General features: G+C 34.6%; 1 protein-coding gene and 1 long non-coding RNA gene across 2 annotated transcripts; one reads left to right on the top strand and one right to left on the bottom strand.

Moving 5' to 3' along the window:
- Positions 1-22: 22 nt before the first annotated feature.
- On the bottom strand, positions 23-20,331 carry LOC113497037. The gene is made up of 5 exons (XM_026876473.1): positions 19,904-20,331; positions 3,440-3,558; positions 3,045-3,186; positions 2,172-2,346; positions 23-1,879 (listed from the first exon to the last, which is right to left on the bottom strand). Exons 1-5 carry the CDS (start codon positions 20,077-20,079, stop codon positions 1,034-1,036), a joined length of 1,458 nt encoding a protein of 485 aa, XP_026732274.1. The 5' UTR covers positions 20,080-20,331; the 3' UTR covers positions 23-1,033.
- LOC113497038 lies at positions 6,530-8,101 on the top strand. The gene is made up of 3 exons (XR_003400865.1): positions 6,530-6,570; positions 6,678-6,883; positions 7,400-8,101. It is a non-coding gene; the product is annotated as an uncharacterized LOC113497038 (long non-coding RNA).
- Positions 20,332-20,830: the final 499 nt, after the last annotated feature.

Here is a 20,830-nt window from a genome sequence, read left to right as displayed (position 1 = left end):
CAAGGAAAATAATTACCCAATGTTAATAGAATAATAATTTATTAAACAACAATGACTGGACTAACAACTAATCCCGATGTGAACATTTGTATAAATAGTTAGGAATCAAGCACACAAATGCAGTGACAATATATTGTTACCGATTGTTCGTCACAATGGCATCTACATACATAGATATCTCTATAATAAACTCTTGTTACACATAAAATAATAGACTATAAATTTGTATTTTTAGATGCAAAACATCTATAATTTACTACATTCTTAACTATTCCTTGATTTGTGGTTATCATGATGATAAGCATATTTATTGTTCTAAAATAGTTATCACAATTAAACCTATCCTACGCCGCTAAATATTTAAAATATTTTATGGCAGAACATATAATAAGGTTCTAGTTAAGGCTGTCATTTACGTATAAATATGATTGTTATCAAATAAAGTACGTACTATTTAACAAAGGCACTAGGGATCTAGAGTGACGCCGAATACTCAAAGACTACGAAAAATGTTGTAATGTCTCTACTTTATGCGTGAGAGTAACATGGACAACATGAGACTTGAAAATATATAATGTTGTGTTTGAGTATTCGGCCATTAGTATAACGAAGTAGTTAAGCATGTGCTATGCAACTCGATAGTAACGTATTGCAAACTCCCTTAATGACTGAGATCCGATTACATCTAATCCTCTATTACCTAAACATCACATGTTACAACACATTATACTTATTTATTATTTTCTATTGTACCTACACGTTTGCCTTTATTATAAAACTTCGTTATATCCAGACAACTTGCAAATATATATATATTTTTAAATAAATTTCGTTGAAAAATCGTTTTACCATATCTCTCAGTTTATTATCTTGAAACAAATTATAATATTTTATTCGCATGCTTTTATTCTCACTTAACTTCATTAGAATACTTTCAAATTTGGAAATCTAATCTGTGCACACATTCGTACACTACATTAAATGTAAATAAATAATTTTCGACAGTCCAGACTCCGATATATTTTATGTTTTTCTATGGGGTACTGGAGCCGCCGCCATAGTGACTTCTTCTAGGCTTTGGTATTGGATTTGGTGAAGACACGTCATTCTTGTCAAACCTCCTTTTGATTTCCGAGACCGAAAGACGACAGTCTACGCTTGGTATGTCATCCTCATGCAGAGCAGAATTGAGTTTATTAATTTCTCTTTCGAGCTCTCTTGTCGCTCTATCAATTTCAAGGAATTCCTTTTCCGTACTCGAAATAGTTTCAATGCTTTTCTTTCGATCATTCTCGTCGTAGACTTTACACACAACTTTTTTAGGTTCTTCGTTTCCGTTGGTGTCGAGGTTCGTTCTGCTTTCATTCAAGTTTATATCGTACGTCGTGAATGTCGTGTCCGAGGTGTTTGTAAGACTCTTGCTCCTTTTGTTTGATAATGACTGGAAGTCTTCTAAATTGCCTCGTCGTAGTCGTATATCGTCTTCATTGACGCTGGAATTACGTCTGTATTTTACAATGTCTATTTTACGAAATGCTGATGAGTTAAGTATGTCTTCTTCTGAAGTGCTGTTTCTGAGTGTCGCATCGTCGCTATGGTCATCGCCGTTGGTTTGTTTCTCGACCTCGTTTTGGACATTTTCCACTTTTTGTTCTGTAGTCGCAGCGACTTGCACTTCTTCATTACTGTTTACATTATTATGTGTTATTTGTTCAGCTTCTTCTATTTTTATTCTTTTCTCTTTGTCGTCTTCATCTTCCACTATTTTAAGTTCGATATTCAAATGCATATCTTCTTCTAAGTCTAAATCTCCGTTAGTGTTATTTAATTTGCTGTCTTCGGACTCGCTTACTTGCAGGTCTGAGGTGACACTGGACACCTGAAAAATAATGAAAATTTCTTAGAAAACGGTGGGCGAACTTATTTAGCGTTCCATTGTGTTTAATTACGATATCTTAATTTATAATGTCCTTCGTGATTTGGAAATAAAGGAAACTAAGTCAGTGTAGGATATCTAATCAGTTTTACCGCTTACTGAGCATTGATAAATATAAATTAGTGTGATGTTAAGGTCCAGTGACTATCAGGTACCTTTCAATCAAAACTTATCCTGGCTTTACGTTCTTATGTTTGTTTATTTGAACAGAACTAATTCATAAGATTAGGCTTACTGTGGTGTCTGCAGTCTCGGGGCTGGTTATGACCGGTCCTGGTGGCAAGGGCGCCCGCTTTTTCTTACGCCGCGACGCTCGAACAGGCGGGACGGGATCCTCGTCGAATGGGTTGGTGCTTTCCACGCTTAAACGTGACCCCGTGACCTCACTGCGGGCCAAACGCGGCGTTGCACTGCAAATTAAATATTCACTGCATTGTTCTCGAAAATGATTTAATCAGTACCTATTATGTATTACATTGTTAATACTTGGCAGAAAAAATAAATTCCGTGCTGTCTCATATTGTTTTTAGGGTTAAAGCTTTCTTCATCGTTTTTTTAGTTTTACTCTTATAAGGAAAATTGAGTAAGATTGTAGTAATTGATTGTATCTATTGAATACCTATGCAAAATTCTAGCTTGTTTCAAGACGTAAGTCAATAAGCCTTATGTTTTCCTCTTAGGTAACCTTGTATTTGTTTTAGTATCAGATCTCTCTATTAGTTCTACCAAAAGATATCTAAGTTCATATATTAATATATTATATCCCGTAAAGTGGGTAGTTGTGATATTAATTTCCTTAAAAACTACTGTCGCAGTTATTGCAGGGTATTTCTCAAATTTACGACACAAAGTCACAGTCACCCAGACTCGGAACGAGCGCTTGTGGTTTTCGTTAACGCTTGCCCTATGCGGGGGTCGAAACTGCTACGCGTCACGACCGACAGGTTCGGCCTATACTACTAAGTCATCCATGCAGTCATCAGATAATATCTTATCAATGATATACGCTTAGTATTAAAACGAGTCTACCTTTACAGTTACTGGAAGTCAACTCTTTCATATCTTGTCGGACCGCTACGCCGACAAGATATGAAAGTAGTTTTGTTACCTTAGAGATTGGACTTCGTAGTGGCTGGTGCTGCGTAATCGCTCCTGAAACCGGGAGCGAGGTAACGGAGTTATGGATCCTCCGTATACGTAGCGATCCGATTTCTCAGGAGATCCCACCGTGCTGCGTGCGGCTGCTGAATCTGTAATGGGTGTTAATTTCAATCTATACTCTCGTGTGTTGTTTTAATAGGTATAGAGGTTCTTAAGCAGAAGAGAGGGGAGGCGTTGTCCAGCAGTGGACCTCGATAGTCCTAATTGATTGATAGATAGAAGTAAAAGTAAATGATTTCGAGATTTATGATTTTGTGGCTTCGAAAAATAAAGTATTTTGTAATTGTTGTTTATTTTTATTCTTCTTATTTTATGTTGACTAACAAGCTAGTTTACACTTACATTGCAATGCTCTTCTGTACATAATAGGTGAGGAGTCTCCATTTAAAGTGTTGTTCGACTTATAAGTTGAAGGCGCCTGTTGTCCTTTCTTTCCTTTTTTCATAAACGATCGGAAGGCCCTGAAACACAAAATAATGGTACTTTTAATAAAAAAATCTGCAAATATCTACACTACCTATTAGATGAGTTGATGAGACATTTAGTAGGTTTTAGTAGAATTTCCACTGGCCTAACAATTTCTCCGAACTCAGATATCATTCTAGTGTGGGAATCAGACTATCGTATGCTAACAGTAGCTACTCTAAATGATACAGTCGTCATAGTATGTCAGAAGTTCTCACAGTGCTGTTAACGGATGTCTGTAGGCGCAACACTGACAAAGGTAATGGAAGTTTAGTGCACTTGATTCCACTTGAGCGGTCACAATTGTGCCGTGACGACGAGCGGCCGCACGCCCACCGACTTCGGCCATTGTACCTTATTGCTTGGATACACGCTAAAGGAGGACTCGGGAAGAAAAGGTTGTCTTTCAAAGTCTTTGTCCTTGAACGTTGAAGAGGAGATATATTAAACAAAAGAAAATTGGTTTTATTGACGCTTGCTATCCAGCTACAGTAATAGGAAGGAGATTTACGAGTTCATGATTTCGTTAACAAGATTTTTATTGCGATATCTAATTGGATAATAATATCACTGAACATCGAAGACTGTGTGATTTACCATGTTCTTAAAATTAATAAACACTCCATGAGTGTATTATTTGATTGCTTTATAAATAACATGGCATATAAGATGATTATACGGATTATTTTATGGATATTAACGATAAATAACCTCGACATACTGCGACCCGATCACAGATTGTTAGTGTTCAATTTTATAAACAATTCAATCATTCGTTCGCTATCTTTCGTGTAAACAGACTGTGAGTCTGTAACTCATTAAATCTCCTAGGTCGTTCAGATAAAGCGAGATTTACATGACCTGTACTTGATCTTAAGTGGATCCCCTTGTGATGATTCGATTTAATAATATTAAGTAGATACAATCTGTTGTCCGAGCTTTGTCCGCGTGGACTTAATTTTACAGAAAAATAAAGACAGACTTCGGCGGTACCTACTACGCGAATATTACATTATTTGTAATAAACAAGATTTCAATGGTCCATTCCAATGAAAATTTACATATAAACTAAGACCCCAATAACTCCATTTTAAATCCTATGTTTTTATTTTCATTAAAATGTAGCCATTTTCTCAGGCCCTAGTCTATTCTTCCACAAAATTTCATTACATTCGGTTTAGTATTTTTGCGAGACTGATGGGCAGATACTTTCGCATTTATAATATTAGTATGGAAGTACGGATTTTCTGCTATTGAGCATTCATCAGAAATCTTCGAAGTATTATTTTACAATGACACTCCGTTCACATGTTCTTAAAGCCACGTGCGTTTAATGACGATCACGTGGTTTCGTGTTAGGGTCAAAGATTACAACAATAAAATCGATCTATCGTTTATCTATTTACTCTTGAGCATCAACAAACGTTCTGTGTGATATAAATCTATTGTCTTAATAAAGGCTTGAAATAAACCACATCAGATAAACCAAAGTAGATTGGATTATTTCTTCATCGTTTTGTTCTTTCTAGAATCAGGTTTACGTAGGAGAAAAACATCTGTTTCATTTGTTTCGCAAACCCTTCGTCTTATCTCGACATACGACAGCTTGATAGCGCATTACTCATGAATGTGCTGGACGCAATGTGCATGTCTATACCTAAAAGTGTATACTATGTCATCAAACTTATTATTAAGATACAACTTAATAATTTAACAAAACGTCTCTTTCATGAAGGCTGCTAAAATAGCGATTGGAATACAAACAAAATACAACTGCAGTAATTCTGTGACCCTTCACTTCAGAACGTAATCAATCAAGTCACTGCGTCAACTTTTTTTAGGTTAATTTATATAAAAAGTATTCACGCTAACACTTTTTACTGCATAGGTAAACCTAGGTTTTGTGCCTTTAGTTATTACCTATACCTGTTATTAATCGGAAGGTTGTATAAAGGTGATTTCAGATAATTTTATCTGTGTAAATTTGCTCCAGTGTAGGTACATTTGAGTGCAGCGTACATACATGAATGATTGCTAATCGTGAGTTATACCAATAACATTGGCAAGGAAAGATCAACATCTCTCAATTGCAGTTTTGTATACCGATAAGTAGCTACCAACCACCAAACAGTGATTGACTATAAATCCTAAGGCACAATTCACAAGGCAATTATGTTATAAAGTTCTTTTGTGACCACAAATGGAGTTAAATTGTACTACATTGTGCATGAGTTTGGACCCGCATGTATTTTTGTACGTGATTTAGCAATAAACAATTATTTGATCAATGCTAGTTAGTTTCAGTAACGCATCACGCGCTTTCATCGTTAAAGGACTTGGCCGGATTCTGCCCCAGAGTGTACAAGAACCAAAATAAAACCAATAATTATAAAAAAACGAATAAGGAATTTTGAAAATAGCTCAATGTACTGTAGCAGCGGGAGAAAAAAACATACAATAAAAAGATTTTCTTCGTTTGTACTCCACTCAAAAGTACCCTTAATGTTGCCATATAATATTCACAAAGAACAAAGTAGGGAAAGTCCGTCACTATAGACATCGAGTTTAAAATGTAAATGTTCATAATTAATCATAACTTACATAACACATATATTTTTTTTAAGCTTACTGATTTATTTAAATAAATGAAACCATAAATATTATTAATTAAATAAAACTAAGTTCGCGTACAAAGGAAGATAGTCACTTTTGTGCTGACAACATTGAAGTGATGAATATCGAGCGTCTAATGTCAATGTCAAATCACATTCTCACATAATTTGTAAACAATAAACAGTCATTGCGCCGGTTTGTTTTTCGTTTATGATATGTTTTATAATATGTCGTAGCCCCACGCGAGTGCTCCACTAACTAGTCGTACTGTGTATACTTAAGGAAAATGGCCCTTTTACAACCGGATCACAATCGGAGAACGTATCAGGAGACATGTTTTATCATCATTACCTCCCGATATGACTGTTCTTTTATCGGAGTGGTTAACATTCGAGGTATGTTGTAGCATCATTAAATCTTTTTTATACCTACAGCATTCATATTATTCAAATACCTATCTACAATTTCAAGACTAATAAATATACTTATTTTACCTTCACAGTTATCATCTCATAGCCATGTCTGTGGTGCGTGTTATGACAAGATATCAAGATGTCCTGCAACGAACTCCAGGGAAAGACAACTCGGTCATATCAATGTTTGTTGTGGCTGTGGTAAATCAGTTACACGTGCCAAAAGACACGAAATTCTGGAGGGAAGCCCTCTCGCCTCAGTTGTATCTCTGTGGCAGTACTTTCATGATGACATGTAAGGAATACGTTTTTAAATGTGAATAATTGTTACAGTTTTAATATTATAGTCAATCACATTAAATAATTTAAACTTATTGAAGTTCTAATGCTACTATGATGTAATATTTAATGCTGATTAAATATTAATTATTATTAATGAGGAATATTTTCAATTAAGAATCAGTTAGGACAAGTCTTTACTTGCCTTATTTAGATAACTAGTGATTTACTCTGACTCCACATGGATTTTACAAATCTTCGGAACTTTCTGTATTTCTATGCTATAATATGGATGTATTATATACTTTCACCTTCCACATTAATCACTCTATATATTGGTAAAAACTGTATGAATATCTGTTTGATTGACAGAGATGAGATGGGGTATTTTATTTTGTAATATGTGTCTTGGTTTGATGTTGGCAATAAAGTAATAATATTGTTATGTACATACATTTGAGTTTACATATATAGAAAGTCAAGCTATTGATTGTCAAGTGTGAGTGGTATTAGCTTCATCTTTTTTTTTCAGGTTAGAGCAGCCAACTTTTTATGTCATGGTTGTTACATGAGAGCTAACAGCGAAGTGAGCTAAAGAATTATTACTGATCACCAGAAAGAATAATTAGAAGATCACCAACCTGATCAAAATATCCAAATACCAATTCCTCCACCACCTCCTCCACAACTTCCTCCACCACTTGCTCCACAACTTCATCTTGGCCCAGGTCAAGATGTTTCATCAATTGCCCTACCTAATTATAGATGTTGTGCTAATACATCTAAGCGATGCATATTTGATGGATTTCAGCAAAGTGCAGGTTATTTAGTGCCTACCTTAATTAAATCAGCCTTGTTGTTTTATAATAAGCTTTATGCGGATTCTAATGAATGGGAGTTATTATTGGAGAACTCAAGTTTATCAAATACTTTCGCAGCACTTGAAATTGAAGGAAATCATCCTCTTCTATTAAGAGGACGTATTAAATCGATACATACCTCCAGGCGCGAATATTACACGTATTTTTTATATGACGAGCTTCCCTCATTTGAAGACCAACTTAGAAATGGTATCTTAAGTTATTGGTGTAATTGTGTATCTGGCAACCGGACTGTTGGATGTTGTGCTCACATTATGACAATTCTTTGGTACTTGGTATGGACGAGATACCAAAAAGCTGTCTTTTCACCAGCCGCGTTTTGTAATGTTTTATTAAAATTAAATGTTTCAACAATTTAATTTCTTTTATTTGCTGTCTTATCCAAAATGTTATCAGTTGAATAATATTGTTCTAACTTCCAATCAATTAGATTTACTCAAATTGAAAAATAATGCTGCTTTCAGTGTTCAAGTGATTGTATTATGAATATTAAATGTCTAGATTAAATATTTATATACCAGGAACATAAAAGTGCTTTAACCATAGTTTAACTTTCAACCTAACCTTACTTAACTTTCAACCTTCATAACTCTTGTCAGCGACTGCTGAGCAAAATAAATCTTTTTAATTCTTGTTTCTGACGATGTTTACTATTAATTGACGTAGATTTTATTCGTGTACATGCTGGGGCACAGGTTCATACAATTTCCGGCCATGTCCTTTTAAGCATGAATAGTCAAAACATCGATGATCGTGAGAAACGGTGTTTATAGTGCCTAATGGAGTGAAATTCAAATTATTTCCTCTTAACATAGACTTTGGAGGTTCGGATATAATTTGTACCATACTGTGAAAAAATCGCTCGAACTCTCCCGCTTTATTACAAATTCATCCCCCTAGGCAATTGATCTTTCATTCTATCGTCACCATTACATCGCCGTGTTCCACCTTCTTTACCATACATGCCCTTTATCTGGGTGATTCGCAAATGACCCTAACCCATGTCGAAGTCACGGTATGGGGAAACGTCGGACTTTACGCAGACTTGAAACACCGCGGTCTCCGTCTACTGCTTAACCCAGAGTCACGGGATCGCGTATGCTCTGCGCGACTCTGGCTGGACGATACCTGCACTAATGCACTAAGTGTACGCACCACAATGCATGGTCACACTACCAACTACAAGATTAATTTTCACACTAATAAGTATTATTAAAGCCAGCTAGGTGTGCACTACGCTTATTAAACAGGAAAAATCCTATTCTAAACTCGTTTATCTTCATACCACTGTAAAATTATAAGTACTTAGGTACCTAAGGTCGTTCAAAGAAAATGTACTTGCGAGGTTAAAGTAATAATCAGTTCATTTTTATATATTAAATAATTTGTAAAGTCATTTCAGTCTAAATAAGTTTACAGCAGATTTTATATCCATTACGAAATAAAAAATTGTTACATTAGACACTTAGGTACTGTAGTAATTGATTATTGCATAAAAAGTAATCATCTTGTAATAAGAATTTAATTATTCACTGAAATAACCTATTTGGGTCACGATTTTTTCGAAACAAAAGTCTCGTCTGTAAAAATAGACTCTGACATAATTTAAAAGAGATTTCTTCAATTGTGTTAGATTAATTATTGTGTAATGTATCTTTCATATAATCTTATCGTATACCCGAGTTATAACGGTGCTACATAGATGTTATTGCTCCCTAACCAAGGATGTAACCTTCGTGAGCATTAAGAAAATTAACGGCTTTAGTGTTGCTCTAACCATCCTAACATACTGAACTACATGTGGCCTAGTTTTGCGTTTCAACCTTTTTTCACACTTCAAGTGGACGTGTGATTCACCTTAGCCGCATTTTGTTGCATATTGTTGATATTGCATTCCATTTGATACAAGTACTTTAGTAATATAAGTGGTTAGGTATATTTTATTTTATTGTGATTGAAAGGTATGGAAGTACAGGTGATTATAAGTCTGTGAAAATGTAGAGTAAAGGTAGAGCGAAAAAGGTTTTAGTTATGTTTTTTTTTTGTTGTAATGGATAGATCGTATTATTAAACTTTAAGTTTCCATGTTTTGCCATGCTGTGCAAGCCGGGCTTAATTTCTGTACAAAAACACCATAATACTCCAGAATTGATATTTTTTTTAAACAAGCAGAAACTCCGTGTATCTCATATTAGACCACCACTGTACTATTAAAACAACGAGCTTTATGTATTGCCCGATACAAAGGGTCACATCGGATAAAAAATAATTATGAAATAACAAAGATGTTGAACAATCAAGTGTACTTAATTCATACTTACATATAACTGATCTAAGTAGGTCAATGACATACGGCAACATTATTGTATACGAACAAACACTACACATTTCATGATTTGCAATAGTGTCAAATAAACAATGCTTATAGCATTTATTTGCAGTTAAAACAATATTTGTTTAGCGTAATTTCGATGTGACATGCGCTGAATGTAATGTCGTAACTTAATTTGACATTCTCTGCTGTAAATTGCAGAAACTTGTCGCCAATGCCTGTAGCGATGTACAAATTGTAAATGCAAATATTGCTGTGTGGTAGCACTAAGTAATGACCCTGTCATAACGAAGTTTGTCTAGGCTGTGTCTATGTGCAATATAGGGTTGTATTTACGTTTTTTGTTATGATGTTTACGGTATTACAAATCTCGTCGGTTTAACGACTTGAATTTGATTCGTTTTTATGGGCTTGCAATGTCGACTCCATAAGCATGAGTCTTTTGCAAAGATGTATTCAGTTACTAAAAAATGCTAAATCACCAATGGCAGTCTTAGGAAAATAACCACGATTCAAACTCGAAGAAAGCGCAATTGCTTACAATCACCATTTAAGAAATGACCAGCAGTGAGAGTTTACTGTTCAATCTTTATTAATTAGGTACAACAATTTAACGGTTCGACGTACCGAGTTAGTAAAGTTTTTTGGCTCTAGAAATTCAATTGTCAATTAGAAACTTGAAAATGATCTCACGGGAACATAAAATTGGGATAAAAACACAATCCTGGTTATAAACTATGTGTGTACCAATTTTCGTTTAAGTCCGTTCATTGGTTTTTGCGTGAAAGGAACAAACATCCATACATACAAACTTTCGCGTTTATAATATTAGTAGAATTTGGATATTTCGTCACATACATATAAACAAATAATTACAAACAAGTAGGTTGTAAGTATAAAGTAATCTTGATCAGTATGCGATCTCGAGTGTTTTACTTGAACTGAATTCAGTTATAAGAAGTTATTCGTTGCACTGAATGACGGAATGTTTGCGGTGTTTAAAGTAGCTTTGTGGCGTAGATTGGTAATTAAAAAACCGTTTCCTCAGTAGCACTGATTATAAAAGTAATTAAATAAATACTTTTTGTAATTACTAATGTATTGTACTGAAACAAACCAGTTTTTATTCGCCGTTCATTCTCATGCTGACTATTTTACTTTCAGACGTACTGTAACAACGCATAGGTATATAGATATTCCAAAACTTCGCCTACACTTCAAATACCACGCGCCATTTTATACGAGATTAAAACTGTAAAGTCCCCCTTACAGATAATGAATATAATTATTGGCCATCGGTTATTACCCTTAGATATTAAATTCTCAGGTGCACCGATTTATTTACTATGTTTTTCTTTGTCGTTTAATATTTTTTTTGGTCGCTTTATGAAATAATACCAGACAATACTAATCATACGCCTCACTGCTGGGCCCAGTCGTCTTCCCGTATAGGGAAGGGTTGAGTATTGTTCATCACAGTAGCTCACTGAGGGTTAGCGTTTTCAGATTCCAACATTTGGAATGCAGGTCTTTCTTTACAATAAATGTCATGGGTACTTTGCCTACTTTGGGATCGAACCTGTTCCTCGTGCATACAAATCTATGTATGTTTTTTAATACACACATGAATGAGAAAATAATTGGTGCTGGGGTTCGAGTCTACGACGTTTATTGTCCCCTGGATTGGAAGTAATGAATTAAGAGTTCAACGGCGACAAAATAACAGCTCTATTCTGTAACTCCTATCATTGCTAATACAAGTGTATTCCTGTCTTAAATGTAGTTTTAATTAACAGTTTAGCACATGTTTGTCATTCATGTTAATTATCATCGTGGAAATAACAACGTATTTCTATAGGACAATACAAAGTTATAAGAAGCCTGTAGCATGCTAAGTAAACATCCTCATAAGTAACTAATTAATACACGTAGTGCATCATCATTTAAGATAGAAGTGACAAGTTTTACGAGGAACAACTACCAAACAGATAAAAGAAGGTAAACATTGCCTATTGCAATGTTTCTTGTGGGTAAAGAAAATGTGATAACTATCTTAAAAAATCTAGTCAATTCACAAGAAAGAATTGAGGTTGTAAATGAAAAAAATTGTTTTCGAATATAATTTGTACAGTAAAATACGAAGAATAGATAAACATAGGTATCTAAATATCATTAATATGTTTATATGCCATATATTGTTTAATTAAAATAAACTGTTGTATAATAAATATACTTAAGCATATTAGGCATCGTTTCAGACTATTTAAAGTAAGTAGAGTCTGTCTGCATTTATTTTTACATTTTGTCTTGTTGTTGTGGAATATAAGATAAGATATTAAATTTAAAAACATCAACTAATTTAATCATTTATTCGTTCTCGACACAATTTTTTCTAAAAGATAACGCAACTTCTCCCAAAATGACATTTTAGTCCATTTATTCCAAAATCACACCTTAACTCTACAATGATTACGTGTCGCAACTTCGAACCAATAAAACTAAAAATAAATATCTACGTAATACTTGTACTATGTCATCTATACTAATAAATAAAGCTGAAGTGTTCTTTTGTTTGTTTGAACGCGCTAATCTCAGGAACTACTGGTTCAAATTGAAAAAATCTTTTGGTGTTGAATGGACCATTCATCGAGGAATCACGCTGCGACTAATAGGAGCGAATATACAATGGAAAATGTGGAAAAAACGGGGAAACTTATTCATCCTCAAGGGCTTCCGTTCAAAAATTCCTAACTTATATCTTCTTACCACGCGGACGAAGTCGCGGGCAACAGCTAGTAGGAAATATAATGTAGGCAGGTTTTAGCAAGAGAAGTTTTGTTTTATTCATCCAGACCGCTGTTTGTACGTTGCAGCTTCGTGATGTGCATACATTAGATAGATATTTCCTTCGTATTATATTACAAAAAGCGTGTTACTAATAAAAATAAATTGCGGAGAACGCTCTAGTAACCAAGGTTAAGCTATACCTAGGATAACTATCTGTCTGAATTAATTGGAAAATATATGGGAACGTAATTTGAGAATGTAGGATACAATTAATGTTGCCATTTTATCCTGTATTCTCCAATTGCAATATTATAGTGTATTGTTTATTTTTGTTATTGTTATTGCGTCTTTTTATTTCATGATTGCTCAAATTGATCTAGCTCCCTCTTCCAAAAGTAAGTCCATTTAAAGCATTGCATTTATTTATTATACATATATTCATTATGGAAAACTACATTTTCTTGACTTTAAAGAGGTGATGATCTCTATTTTTTTAATTTATGCCTCATGGAAATGGCAAAGGGATCTAAGCCCATACAGCCAAAGATGATCTCTGAGTTTGTTTCGACCTTTCTTCTTAGGGTAGCCAGTTAGGAAATGTCGACTTCAGTTACCTTAAAAAAAGATATGTAAAAGTGATGACGTCTATCCTATTTGCAGAATAAATGATTTCATCTCATTAATTGCGTGTGGTTCTTAGAAACATAAAGAAGATGATAATAAGAATGTCATTTCATTGTATGGCTCATAAAATAAATCGCAAGATCCTGATTTTTTCTAAATAGGTTGTCTCTATGTAGCAATATTTTAATTTAATGGACGTCGTAGTTCGTCTATTATAGTGCGATTTGCCTCAACTTATGTCACGCAAACATTATTATGATTGGTTGGAATTTCACCTTGTTGTGTTAGACGAGACTTTATTAATGTGATTGTTCATAGTAAGGTGAACAGCGTAGTTGTATTTACGATCACGTGACAATTGACCGCGGAAGGCAAAAGAAACAATATAAGAAAGTTCATACTCCATGATCTCCGTGTGAATCGATACTTCCCAATGAAAAACTAATACTTTTGTCAAAAAATCAATAAAAGAAAATCATCGAAATAATTTAACTTAATAAAAGTTCTGTCCCATTTCTTGCTTAGGTAACGAATAATCTCTGAAAACCATTTATAAAACCCTGTAAATTGCAATTTGAACGAGTTGGGTTTTTTGCTTGCAACATTTCCGAAAATGCTTTTAAGGACCTAGTAACTATCGGTATTTTTTTTACTGAAATTTGCTAGGAATTCAACAGTATCATTTATGAATCTGTTTTATAAAAATAATGAAATATTGCAAATATTTATATTCTATGCTTCAATTCTTTATTGCATACCATAACGTTACGTAGGTGGATAATTATTTATTGAGTTCACAGCTCATTATGGACCCTGTCGGGTACAGCAAAAGTGGGAAAATCAGGAACATTCTAATATATATAATATGCTTTGTTGAATGCCGTAGTTTATCAAATAAACAATACACAACGCTATACCGAAGACACAATAAAATAGTTTTCATTTTTTCCTCGTGATTCTACAACTAATCCTATAAGAGTAACAGTTGAGGAAGCGGGACAGTGCTCTACAAGGCGTAGAACAGTTTCTCTCTCACACAACCGCACCGGAGGTCAAGGTTCAACCCGTGTTACTATAAACAGTTATTATAGCACTTGCTTATCAAATATCCTGTCCAGAATAATCACAGCGTTAAATAAACCTAATCCGTCGAAGAACTTGGATCACAGCCAAGTACTGAGTATGAAACAAACGGGTTTAGTTCTAACGCATAGACATTATATGCAAATTTGGTTTGTATAATAATTACATATATTATACAAGCCCACACGTGTGTTTAGGTGGCGTATGCAATGATTGATGCAAAGCTTGTCTTTAGATTTTGGGCCAAATGTTTTTAAATAAAGAATTTGACAAAAACCTTGACTGCGTGTTTGACACTCTTGTAGATTTTACCAAAGACATATTATTTGGTGCCGCATGTGAATTGATATAAAAAAGCAATTGGTAAAATCACGTATTATTCTGCCATTTCCAAGTGAATAGTCATAATTAGACTTAATAAATACATTTGCAATATCTTGTAGGTACTATGCATCGTAACACACTTATATGCCAAGATAAAATCTCCGTAATCTTATTTCTGCATCATATGGCATCATACGATTGATATAATTTTAGATCAGAATGAAATTATTCATGCAATATGAAAGAAGCGACAGTGCAGATTTGATAGAACTATGTGCTTTATTTAAGTAAATCGTATTCTCATGCGGAGTAGCTAAATATTAGCACAGGATATTACAAACTTATGATATTTGACTGCACAGATAGCCGAGCAGTTGAGGTCACCACGCGAAACCCATGGAGCGCGACATGTGCATTTGTGTAATCCTCGAATGTTTGCCAAAATCTGGGTGCTCTGTGCATGTGACTAGAAAGTTGTGAAATCCCTTGATGATTAAAACACTTTATTTAAGAAAATACATATTATATTCACACACAAAGCTTTGGAGCAGTTAAAGCGAGACAGCATTAAAAGGTGAAGAGCGTCGTCTCTTATTAAAATTAAAGTAGCTCTTATAATCGTGCTACAACTTTTAGTATCCCTAGTTCTCATAATAGTAAAGGTAATTTACATCGAGTATAACCTAGACTTATATATTGCACATAGTATAGATATGAATAATACATTCATAATTCTCTTGAGTATTGAGACGTAAATATCAATGGGCCATTGTGAAAATGATGGTGTTATCTACCAGTAAGTACTTATTACTTGTATGTTTTACTCAAACGCTATCTAGTTGATTGATCTATATCTCTGTCACTGTTATAATCTTGTTTCTAAAATGTTATAATCAGGGGATATGACTCACCTTTTCCAAATATACCGCGAAATGCAGGTGTAGATAAGTGGCATTTTAGACCGAGTTCAAAAGAGGGAGGTTCTCAATTTGTCTGTATTTTTGTTGTTTTTACTTCGAAACGTTGGTCTGGATGAATCAATTTTGTAGATTATTTTTTCATTAAACATTTGTATGAGATAAATAATAGCTATTTTATTATTATTTATCCCATAGAAAAACATAAAGTTTGGTTAAGTAGGTTTTTATGCTTAAAACAATATTATTCTAGAACTTATCTAAAACTGATTACAAAGTTTTACTAATACTTCTTTGAGCCTACTATTTTGTTACTTGAAGAGCTATGCTATTCTACAAAGCACGCTGTCACGCTTACACCATTCCGAAGACATTACTACATGACTTGACGGTAATCCCCAAGATTTCACAAGTTCAATACACAAAACGCAAAATCCAGATAGTTCCTACGTTCTTACATATTTATACACCCACAATTACCATTCCGATCAACTTTACGAGGTAGTAAATTAGATGTCAATCACGTTTGCTCAATATCGACAAGGAGGTATAGTGACTTCAATACTATAAATAAACATGTGACGACAATTGCATTATTCACAGCAGTTGATAAAGTGAAACAAACATGTTGCTCTCTTAATATTTAGTCGACAGTCTTGTAATTATTGAATTGTCTTGTATAACATTTGTATCGTCATCTATTAGACAGTTGTTAATCATGACTGTGACTGCCCAAGCAGCATGAGGTTGCAAATTCGGTGCCAGACTAGAACTAACGAGACATTTTCAATGCCATTATTATTTTAGGCATTCAACCAGTAAAAGATTTTAAAACCTAGATTGTAATGCTTGAAATAGAATAATTATTAAATAGAAATGTACTACGTGCTCGTTCTGTTTTCAAGAGGTCAGAGGGTCAGTCAAAGCCCCACTAAGCAAACGATATTTCTACAATCTTCAATTTCAATAAAAAATCGAGTGTATGAAGATGACACATCTAAGTCACGTGACTTTTCGAAAGGAAATGACATTTCCGTACATTTGAGCCCTAAAGGCTTATTTACACGATGCAAGAAATGTCATACAATTTGTAATACATTGCTGAGTGATACGGCAATAGCAACAGAAGTGACTACTCATTGACGTCAATGTACCGCAACTTGCATGTTATTATTTTTCGCACCGTCTAAAACGGCTTTAAGTATCTACACATCGAGGTGATTATCAACATACACACTTCATTTATCTTAACATATTTTCCGCATTAAGTTATTAGCGAAGGATCAGGATTTCTCAGTAAGAATAACAATCGCTCATGGTTGTATATTATTATGTAAATCAGTCTGCCCTTGATCTCCACAAGATATGAGTGACTAAAGAAAAATAATAAAAAAACATATATATTTAAGTACGCGACACGTCATTGTTAGCGAATCTGTTAAAATTATTGATCTTTTGCAGACTGGCGTGACAGGCATTGATAAATATTTCTAATCTATAAGTGTGTCAATGTGTGCTCTACCTTCATAATTTTAATATGTAGCATGTGCCTGGTGTCTGAGGCAGACTAAATGCCATTTTAAAACTTTATGTTAAAAGCGTTTTTTGCAAGTTTGAAATTCAATAGACGGCATCCAGATTTGTCTGTCCTTTACCGCTCTAGCAGCGCTCTCTAAGAAGCAAGCTGTCAAAAGCGAACACTCAAACGTCATTATGCCACCCTTAAATCATGACGTCCCTTTCACTTTACGGTAGTAAAATAGTGACAGATAGTCTTTTGATAACCTCGTATCAACACAAGTTTTTCATTATGCTGTCTTGTATTAGGATTTTTTTAAGTATTCAATGAATCATAGTCCCTAAACTAATGTAATTATCGTTTATAATTGCATAAATGTAGTACCTAATTACGGTAGTTGAAAAACGTTATAAATGTTAATATCAAACTGGTATTGACCGAGAAATTGAGTATTTTTTTAATCAAATCAGAGAGATTAACCTTTTTTAAGTAACTTTACTAGCCTACCGCTCTGTATACACTCTGCCACTATCCCGTAATATTAACATGCTATAGACCACACAATTGAGAAAAAAAAATGTGATTTTTTATTATTAATGACACATTAAACGCAGCAAATCAGATATATCTTATTGAATAATGAAAACTGAACTTAATCATGGCTTGAACCTATGACTTCTGGATGCACTGCTTGTGCCTCTACTGATGAGTTAAAGTTTGAGTTCTTCAGGTTTTAAAAATGTATTTTAAAAGGGACTCTAAATACAGAAAGGGACGTCATATAATATAATACGTCAAAAAGTTATGTGTCGCTATAAACGTCGCGTTACGATTAGAACTGCGCTCTGTTGGAAAATACCGGGAACTTTAGGGATCCCTTTGATTTCCCTTCTTTTTTTGTCTCAAATCTAAAGTACACAACATAGCATTCACCCAATTGTGAGCTAACTATATAAAGCTTGCAAAAGAGACAAGACAATCTGTATGTTGTCTATCTTTTTCGGCACGTCTCTACTTTTTACATTATGCCGCATTTGTATTTTGAATGAAAAAAGAAGATCTCGTTATTTTACTTTATTGTTATTATGAGAATTCTTACGTTCAGACATTTTATTAACATCACAAGGAGAGGTCTAAGCAGTTATGCAAATAAATGTGTTATTAAATATTCAGCACTTGACGCCTGTGAAATTTTAAGAAGATTTTTTAAATATGTATTTTTGTATTTTAAATGAACTTGTGTATCTATTATTTACTGTATAGACGTGACTCGTTTCTTCGACAAAAGTAAAAGAAATAGAACCGAAAAAAAAACTATTTTTGTTTTTATCGCTAACCCCAACTCATAGCTGTACAAAGACCTACCCCATTTCTTTCCAAGCCTTTTAACTTGCCACATACGTTGCATATCTGCTAGTATCATCACACCGCCTTCGGAAGATAGACTAATGATTTTAAAGAGAATGATGACATACAGACTTAAATGAATATTTTCCTTCTAGCTTCTTTAGACCCCAAACATTTCTTTTTCAATTTTTCATTTGAAGTGAGTGCTACGTGTTTTATTCCATTCATTCCAAATACTTATCTCACAATTTACAGAGAACATTCCAACCTGTCTTAAAAACACTGATTCATAAAATCACGCGATCCAATATGACCATCAACAGTGACGCGTCTTACTAAATACCGTAGTTAACTTCAAATTATACACAATTACATGAGAAGAATTTGGTATAATTAGACCGGACTCGAAGGTGACATCAAAAAAAGAGGAACAGCGAAGAAAATTTCCCGCAAAATACTACTGAAACGGAAAGAACAACTCAGAGCAAAGAGTTGCATTAACTTAAAAAAATGTGACGTTTCGAACATAAAACAGCTTACATCTAAAAGCATAAAAGCCCAGTCAGCTTATCATGTTTGTATTTCGTAATGAATCATGATACACCTAACATAAATTTGCATATGACCAAAACTCTATATTTAGTGCCTGCTTGCAAAGTATGATAGCCAGTGCAAACAAACCCGGGTACACCTGACGGTATCCGGGTCTCAAGGTGGATATCCTATTCAATGTTAATAAAACTCAACCTGCTGACAAAGTTGATTGTCATGTATTATGTATACATAGATGTATGTATATAATATGTATACGTATCTACTTGCGTGTACAAAAATAAACATCAAACATCCAAAGAACCGCGTGCCATTTCTTATTGTCATTCTTTATTGAATGCAAAGGGGTCTTTGAAATTTATCTACTTATTTAAAAACCTAATTAAGGACCTATTTCTTGTTATGTGTACGCTTATGATGTAAGTAACTAATGGTCTTGGAAAGTTACTGAAATTGATCGGTTTGCGCAACTTACGTACGTACTGATCTCTATTAGTAATGAAACATCTTTTATTATTGAAGTTCCAATAACCTCTGGACACGTAACGGAGAAATCATAATTTAGTATTAACAAGAATCGAATTTTCAAGGTTGTAACTTATGTAGGCAGCTGATATCAGTACGTATTATGCACAGAAGTTTATGACAATGTTATATTTTATTTACTCACCATGAATTCTTGAGGTCTTTCAGTCCTGAGAAGCTGATGCTGTTGGATCTGCTGAGCCGCTTGCCGATGGTCCAGAACCGAATCTTGTTGTGATTGTCATCCTCATGGAAAGGATTCAGATGTTCCGGGTAGTCGTAGATCGACACCGTCTTACGGGGTTCAGTCGCCGCTGCCATAATTGCGTCTCCAGGAAATTCACTTTTTGGTTTTACATAATACACAGTACGAAAGGCGTCAACCACTCACTTTATCAGTTATCACACTGGTGAGTTATCAAGAACTGATAGCGCGTTGTATGGTTTTATCGCGGGGAGATAATTACGGTGTTTGTTTTCGCGTTCGCGCGGTGTTGTGGGACTAGAGATCGGTCGTCGCGGCGCTCGGCGTCGCGCGCTGTGGCACACTAGCGCGGGCCGCGGGCCGACGCGCGCGCCACCCAGCGGCCGAGTACCACGCCGCACCACCACCGGTCATCGAGCACGTCGCTACACCGACAACTGTGCTTCACTGCACACCCGTTAACCGAACATCCGCGAAAAGAAAGTCGACTGAAACATCGTACGATAGTCTAGCCGTTGAACCAATTAGTAAGCAAGACGTTTGCGTGATATCAAATATTTTTAAGCAATATTAAGTATCCACACACTTTCTCACGCTTCTCATCTTGTTAGATCATGTCTTAATATTTTTTATTGATTAAAACTTTTCCAAATATCCTAGGGTTGCTGTTACAAATTTATAATTTCGTCATATTTATAATAACCCGTCAACTAAGTTATCACATTTTAAACTCGGTAGTTTTTCCATAAAAATGGTTTACCAAATGTACACAGTGGACTATGTTTGCCAACGATGACGCCATCCATGCAGAGCGCGTCACCCGCATCGCGCGAAGGTCGCGTCACCAAGAAAACTTAATAATGCCAT

The sequence above is a fragment of the Trichoplusia ni genome, chromosome 8 (assembly GCF_003590095.1).
Source record: "Trichoplusia ni isolate ovarian cell line Hi5 chromosome 8, tn1, whole genome shotgun sequence".
Taxonomy (NCBI): domain Eukaryota; kingdom Metazoa; phylum Arthropoda; class Insecta; order Lepidoptera; family Noctuidae; genus Trichoplusia; species Trichoplusia ni.
This window is presented reverse-complemented; position numbering and strand designations above follow the sequence as displayed.

Bases quoted from the DNA above. Each gene is read 5' to 3' on its own strand.
- LOC113497037 (XM_026876473.1), bottom strand. From the start codon at position 20,079: ATGGCAGCGGCGACTGAACCCCGTAAGACGGTGTCGATCTACGACTAC. The intron at 2,347-3,044 runs GTAACAAAACTA...TTTAATTTGCAG, and splicing joins TACGAAGTCCAATCTCTAAG to TGCAACGCCGCGTTTGGCCC. The intron at 1,880-2,171 runs GTAAGCCTAATC...ATTATTTTTCAG, and splicing joins CCGAGACTGCAGACACCACA to GTGTCCAGTGTCACCTCAGA.